The following is a 7,897-nucleotide window of genomic DNA, read 5'->3' on the forward strand; positions in this document are numbered from 1 at the left end:
TGACTCATCAATATTTGAACCTTTTCATTAAAACGTTTAAATAACCAAATACCTTTTACAGTCATAATGTTGCAAATATAATTTATTATGTTAGAATATCCTGCATAAGCAAGGAGACATGATAGGGGAGAATTTAGTAGACATAAAATTTAGTGCATAATATTCACTAATACTTGAACAAAATCCCAAACCCTTACAAAGTTCAACAATTCCCTGCATGATCCGGCCTCTGGCTACTTCATTCTCCATCGCTCTCCCTCCTACAAACTCTACTACAGTTACTGGCCCCTTCAACGTCCTATGGCCATTGTCTCCCTTACTATTCCCTCTCCTTGGAAGAATATACACCTCAAACCCCCATGTCTTGCTTATTTCACTCACGGCTCTCAAACCAGCAACCCCCAATTCCCTTCCCCATTACTCTCTATCCTCTGACTCTGCTTTCATTTTTTTGAGAATATTTACAGTATTACCAACTGATATTATATGTTAGCTTAAATATTCATTAACTAGTCTGTTTCGTTCAGTATAATTTAACCTCCAAAAACTCAAAGTATTTATATGTTTTGTTCACCACTGTATCCCTTGCACCTAAAAGAGTACCAGGTGCAAAGTACACACTCAACAAATGTATTTTTAACAGATGAATGACTAAAGAAATGGATAGATTCTTACAACAACCCTGAGTTGAAGGTATCATTTTCTCTCTCCAAATAAGAACACATCATTTGTAACAAGCAGAGTTGGCATTGAGCTAAAAAAAAAAGGACTTATTCCTGTACTCAATCTAAACAGACACGTTTCAAGCCAAACCCAATGAACTATGATTACTACGTCATCTGAATTCAGAGATCTGATAAAAAAACAAATAATTGCCTACTAGTCTGATACAGCTAACAACCAGGATTAAAGAAGAAAGGCATTTGTTCCATCATGAAACATGCTTTATTAGGGAAACAGGAGCAAAGCTATGTTTCCCAGACCACAGAAAGGGTTGCCCAGATCTCAGACACACAGAAAAGAAAGGCTGCATTTTAAGGAAGTTAGACTTGTTCCTGTTGCTCTTTTATCTGGGGCTCTAGGGCTCTGGCATCCCCAAGAATGGCCCTATCTCAGACAGGAATCTGACCCTAAAAAGAAAGAGAGTTCCTTCAGGATTAAGTCTCTTTTATGTCAAGCATCACCGCAGGAAGAGCAGGATAGAGGCTCAGGGAGCACCATCCGCCACCAGGACAGGCTTCAGAGAAGAGGCGACGAAGCTGCTGGAGATGGGAGGAACTATTTGTTTTTCTTGCATTGTGGCCTTAATGGCTTTTGCTCTTGCTGCTTTTGGGTGGTCACTTCTGCTGGCATGGTGGTGGTGGCTGCACAGGAGGACACTTCTGCTGGCAGAGTTGAGGTGGAATCTCCGGAGGTGGGCATGGCTCTGGACACTTAGGAGGTGGGCATGGCTCTGGACACTTGGGAGGTGGGCACACAGGAGGGGGCTGGCAGGGCTGCTTGCATTGCTCCTGCTGCTGATAGGACATCTTTCTGGATATGAGGGAACCTGAAAGAAATACAAATGTCATTGCTCACAGGTGGAACACTTGCAGACAGAGCGAGCCAAAACCCATCAAATAAGCAAAGTTATCTCCAACGGTATTCTTTGGTCTTCTAACTCTCTCTTTAAGACTTTCTGTGGCTCTTCTTCTTTTTCTCGTTAATATCAGTATCTTGGGCTAACTTTTCTCACTTTTCTTGACATTTTTCAATGACAAAATTGTCTCCTCTCTCTTGAGATAGCAACATTAGTGGGTGAATGCGAACACAATCTGGAGGAAAAAGTTGCTGAATTTCTGGCCAATATCAAAACAAATCTCTACCCACATCAGCTCCCATAAGGCCATGATTAAGGTGTAACTAAGCTATTTTGGGTCTATTCAGAGTCTCTGAAACAAAGACAAGGTCTGATCAGAGAGAACTGCCGAGGCTCAGACTTGCCCTCAATGGGCTCATACAAGAGGCTGGCAATACAGTAAGAGACTCTTTCTTTAATATGTATGACCAGAGAGAAACTCTTGCCCTCCTTTTCTTTCAACGCAATATTATTCCCTAAACTACTTCTTGCTTATGGACACCAACCTTGTGAAAGAAAGGGGCATAAGTAATAAACAAAAAAATAACCCACTTAGACCTTTATCTGGGGAATGAAAGTCTGACAGTTTTCATTCCCCAGATAAGAATATGCACATTATTCCTTAAAAATAGCTATTTCTGCTTACAAATTAATTCTAAACATCGTCTCAGTTTCCCCAAGCAGACAGAACCCCCCCCAAAAATCAGACTCACTTGATTCTCCAGAGCTGTTGGGGATTTGAGTGTGAGGAGGATAGCAACAATGGAGCAGAGTGCCCCTTTATATAGCTAAGTCGCCCACACCCTCAGGAAGTGAAGAAGCCTAAGACCGGGCTGGACCAGTTATTTCTAAACCATATTCAATCCACCTGAAATTCCCAAAATGTCTTGTCACCCTGATTACCAGAAACTCCCTGCTCTGGGATTGTCCCCATTGCGGCAAGGGCTCAATGAATTGCCTTAGGCTCTCTCTTGACTAGCAATTCCAGTTCCGTGTGACAGATGAAGAATTTGAGCAGTTCTCTAACTGAAGGCCCAGCTAGTGATTCCTTGATTGGGCTTAGTGTCACCTACTTCCCTGTCCCATGCCTCAGCACACCTGTTTCAGAAACCTGTGTGCCCATTTATATTTTAACTGCCGGACATTTAGCTTTGTGCCCTTGAATGACAGAAGCTTGGATTCTTGGAGGCTAGCAACATGGCCTCTCTTCTCTCTCTGTCAGCAGCACTTGTAACTCGCTTCCGCTTTGTCTAAGGCTAGCTGCTCACATTAACTGGTTCCTTTTAACATGGATGGAGACAATGCGTGGTCTCCACAAAGAGCAACAAGTCTCCCTGCACCTGAGCTGCAGCCAGGATCCAACGCCCACAGGCTGTGCTATTCTGCAGAGCACATCAAGATTGTGGGACCTTATGGCAGTTGTAACATGGGGCTGTTCCATTTTCCGCTTCATATCTACCAGGTTGCCAAGGCTATTTTCTACCAAGCTAGCCCTCAAGATCTTCATTCTCTTATTTGAAACCATGTGGGAATTTTCAACTCATAGCTCACTAAGAAGAATTGAAATGTCTGTTCTTATCGAATAGCACGCAACAGATCTGTGATCGCTGCTGAAACATGTAAGGGTATTAGAGGAGTGTTCAGACTTATTCCTTGCCTCATCTTTTCTTAACATCTCTTGAATATTCAATCTACTGATCCCCCCACCCCACCATTCAACTCACTTATGTTTTTGTTAAATAAAAGCAACCTTGTTGGCATAAAAATCTCCTAATAAGTTCTAAGTACAGTTTAAATAATCACATTAATAATTTAATTACTATTATTACTGCTACTTACTTATTATTTATTTATTAATATTTTATACATAAATATACTAATTACTGTTGTCAGTGTTATCAATAATTTACGCATCACAAGGTAACCAGCTATCACTTGTTTTGCACCTCTTTCAATATGCAAGGAAGAAGCCTGATAAAATGGAAATGCACTAGTGGAAAAATCTGAAGACAGAAGTTTAAACCTAGATGTATCACTGGCTAGAATCATGATGAGGGCAAAGCATTTCTCAACTTTCTCTTCCTTCATACGTTTGTAATTAGCTACAGACAACAGTTATAAGAATTATTCCTAATGCTTGAAAGATTTCAAAACTTGCCTTGGCTTCCCATTGTTAAAGCCAATGATCACTAACCAAACTATCAGTTCTTCCCTGGCCTTCTTTATTTCCTCTTATAGAACCCTACGAGTCCGCCTGTTTCCCTCTCATCTTTAAAGCCATCACTACCGCTCATGTTTTAAGTTTTTCTTTCTAGTACTAGATGAAGAATGGGGCCAGATACCCCAGCTCTTTCTTTGTTTAATTCCACCAAGAACAAGTAGATGTCTCTTTTCACTTTTAAGGATATTACTAGTAACTATCAATAAGGGAAACTGACAAAAAAGACCAAAATTTGAAAGTATTCGTTTATTCAGGCCTTCGGCTCATCATCATTGGGTCTATGCACTTATAAAATCATTAGCAATGCCTGCTCTAAGAAGCATCAACATATCGGGAAAAACAAGCAAACATAGAAACAGATGATCAAAGCATGTTATTCCTAATACTTTCATGGAGTTGGTTTCTGATTAAATCATTTATGGATCTACATAATGAAATACTAGGCAAAAATAAAATGTGGTATTCTTAAAGAATATATCATATGAAAAATGCAAGTAACAAAACATGTGTGCAGTGTAACTATATTTATATTCAATGCATATGGAGTTATGTGTGTATATATAAATATATATATAAATGTAAATATCTTACACCATGCAGAGAAAATAAACTGCACTACTATTTGATATTTTAGCAATAGCTCACACTTATTGAAAGTTTACTATGTGCCAGGTATTGTTTGAGGACTTTATATGTATGCATTAACTCATCTTTCCTTACATGAGTCCTGTATATGAAAAGTTAATTTCTCCTTCCTCACTCCAGCTCTTGCTCTGCCACTCTACAACATGAAACATATGTGAACTTCCTTGTCATTTTCTCAGGAAGAATTTTAGAACTGCTTAAGGAGAAACTTCATTGAATATTCCCAGGAGGCAATAGTAAAACTGCTCACATCCTTCCAACAACCATGTTGAGGCAGCTAAGCTGGAAATTTAATTTAGAAAACCTTTCTTGAAAAAGCAGTACAATCATTTTTTCTCTGTTGCTAGCATCTTTGCTGCTTTGGATATTTAAATTTTCAATTTCATACTAATACACAAGTGCTAGCAAAAGTTCAAGGATAACAGAGCAAGCACACAACAAAAAATTTCATGAAACATCTAGAATAAAAAAGGATGCTTAGTTCAGTAACTTGTTATTTTTATGAATAAAAGCTCTTGAATATTTTCAATTTTTTAGTAGATGAGAAATTCACACTTTGAAAAATTCATACAGTACACAAATAAATGCAGTGAAACTTTTTCCCACCCCGTCCCCCTAGCCATCTGGTTTCCCACCCTAGGAAATCACTGTTAGCAATCTCTCGTGAGTCCTTTCATCCACTGTAGTTTTATATTTCATTCATATAGTAGTATCATGCTTTCTACTACTAAATATGTTCCTAGTTCTTATGATGAGATTATTAATATTTTATGGAATTCTTCGGAGTAATCAGTGATGTCCAGATGCTTCCCAAAATGAATAAGTTTAAATAGCACTCACCTCAAAATAGAAGGCATGAGCATCTCTTGGGGAAACATTCACCAGTTATCAGACTAAAGGATCCAAAACTTAGAGCCATTCTGATGGGAGTGAGGTGATATCTCGTTGTAGTTTTGATTTGCATTTCCCTCGTAGTGATGTTGAATATCTCTTCATGTGTCTGTTGGCCATCTGTATATCTTCTTTGGAGAAGTGTTTGTTCAGATTTTTTGTCCATTCTTTAATTGGGTTGTTAGATCTTTTTGTTGTTGAGATGTATGAGTTCTTAGTATATTTTGGGTATTAACCCCTTATTAGATATCTGGTTTGCAAATATCTTCTCCCAGTTGTTAGGTTGTCTCTTCATTTTGTTGATGGTTTCCTTTGCTGTGTAGAAGCTTTTTAGTTTGATGTAGTCCCATTTGTTTATTTTTTTATTGTTTCCCTTGCCCGGTCAGACATGGTACTTGAAAATATGCTGCTAAGACCGATCTCAAAGAGCATACAGCCTATGTTTTCTTCCAGAAGTTTCATGGTTTCAGGTCTTACATTCAAGTCTTTAATCCATTTTGAGTTAATTTTTTGTGTATGGTGTAAGATAATGGTTCTACTTTCACTCCTTTGCATGTGGCTGTCCAGTTTCCCCAACACCATTTATTGAAGAAACTTTCCTTTCTTCATTGTATGTTCTTGGCTCCCTTGTCAAAAATTAGCTGTCCGTAGATGTGTGGGTTTATTTTTGGGCTCTTGATTCTGTTCCATTGATCTGTGTGTCTGTTTTAGTGCCAGTACCATGCTGTTTTGATTACTATAGCTTAGTAGTATAATTTGAAATCAGGGAGCGTGACACCTCCAGCTTTGTTCTTTGTTCTCAAGATTCCTTTGGCTATTCAAGGTCTTTTGTTGTTCCATATAAATTTGAGGATTCTTTGTTCTATTTCTTGAAAAATGTCATTGGAAATTTGATAATGATTGCATTGAATCTAGATTGCTTTAGGTAGTATGGACATTTTAACTATGTTAATTCTTCCAGTCTAAGAGCATGAAATATCTTTCCATTTCCTTCTGTCCTCAATTTCTTTCAACAATGTTTTACAGTTTTCAGTGTATAGATCTTTCACCTCTGTGGTTGTTTATTCCTAGGTATTTTATTCTTTTTTGTTGCAATTGTAAATGGGATTGTGTTCTTAATTTCCCTTTCTGCTACTTCATTGTTAGTCTAGAGAAATGCAACTGATTTTTGTATGTTGATTTTGTATCCTGCAACTTGACTGTAGCCATTTATAATTTGTAAAATTTTTTGGTGTATTCTTTAGGGTTTTCTATATATAAAATCATGTCATCTGCAAATAGTGACTGTTTTACTTTTTCCTTTCCAATTTGGATCCGTTTCATTTTTTTCTTGCCTGATTGCTCTGGCTAGGACTTCCAATACTATGTTAAATAAGAGTGGGAAAAGTGCGCATCCTTGTCTAGCTCCTGTTGTTAAAGGGATAGCTTTCAATTTTTCTCCATTGAGCATGATTTTAGCTGTGGGTTTGTCATATGTGGCCTTTATTATGTTGAGCTGCTTTCCTTCTATACCGATTTTATTCAGAGTTTTTACCATAAATGGATGCTGTATCTTAAATACTTTCTCTGCATCTATTGAGATGATCATATGATTTTTATCCTTCATTGTGTTAAGTTGGTGTATCACATTGTTTGATTTGCAGATGTTGAATCATCCCTGCATCCCTAGAATAAATTCCACTTGCTCACGGTGTATGATCTTTTTAATGTATCACGATATTCGATTTGCTAGTATTTTGTTGAGGACTTTTACATTGAAGTTCATCAGCAGCATTGGCCTGTAATTTTCTTTTTCTGCCTTGTTTTGGTATCAGGGTAGTTTTGGCTTCATAGAATGAGTTATGAAGCTTCCCTTCCTCTTCAATTTTTTGGAATATAGGAAATAACAAGTGTTTGAGAGGATGTGTAGGAAAGGGAAGTCTCATACACTAATGATGGCAGTGCAAACTGGTGCAGCCACTATGGAAAGCAGTAGGGATTATCCTCAGAAAATTAAGAATAGATCTACCATATGATCCAGCTATCCAACTGCTGGGTATTTATCCAAAGAACTTGAAAACACAAAGGCAATAAAGATACATGCACCCCTATGTTCACTGCAGCATTATTCACAATAGCCAAGACTTGGAAGCAACCTAGGTGCCCATCAAGGGACAAACAGATAAAGAAGATGTAGTGTATATACATAATAGAATACTACTCAGCCATAAAAAAAACAATTAAATTTGGCAATTTGTGGCAACATGGATGGAACTTGGGGGTATTATGCTAAGTGAAATAAGTCAGAGGGAAAAAATCAAATACCATATGATCTCACTCATAAGTAGAACATAAAAACAACAACAAACAAACACATAGAGACAGAAGTTGGATTGGCAGTTACCAGAGGGGAAGAGGGGAGGAAAGAAGGCAAAAGGAATGATTAGGCACATGTGTGTAGTGATAGATTGTAATTAGTCTTTGAGTGGTGAACATGATGTAATCTACACAGGAACTGAAATATAATGATGTACACCTGAAAC

The 7,897-nt window shown here is 37.9% G+C and overlaps 1 protein-coding gene across 1 annotated transcript; it reads right to left on the reverse strand.

The window, feature by feature from the left end:
* Window positions 1–922: 922 nt before the first annotated feature.
* LOC123280727 (small proline-rich protein 2E-like) lies at window positions 923–2,471 on the reverse strand. The gene is made up of 2 exons (XM_044758405.2): window positions 2,332–2,471; window positions 923–1,549 (listed from the first exon to the last, which is right to left on the reverse strand). Exon 2 carries the CDS (start codon window positions 1,527–1,529, stop codon window positions 1,338–1,340), a length of 192 nt encoding a protein of 63 aa, XP_044614340.1. The 5' UTR covers window positions 1,530–1,549; window positions 2,332–2,471; the 3' UTR covers window positions 923–1,337.
* Between the last annotated feature and the right edge of the window lie 5,426 nt (window positions 2,472–7,897).

The sequence above is a fragment of the Equus asinus genome, chromosome 25, assembly GCF_041296235.1.
Source record: "Equus asinus isolate D_3611 breed Donkey chromosome 25, EquAss-T2T_v2, whole genome shotgun sequence".
Taxonomy (NCBI): Eukaryota; Metazoa; Chordata; class Mammalia; order Perissodactyla; family Equidae; genus Equus; species Equus asinus.

Excerpts from the sequence above, each read along its gene's own strand:
- LOC123280727 (XM_044758405.2), bottom strand. The coding sequence starts at position 1,529 with ATGTCCTATCAGCAGCAGGAGCAATGCAAGCAGCCCTGCCAGCCCCCT.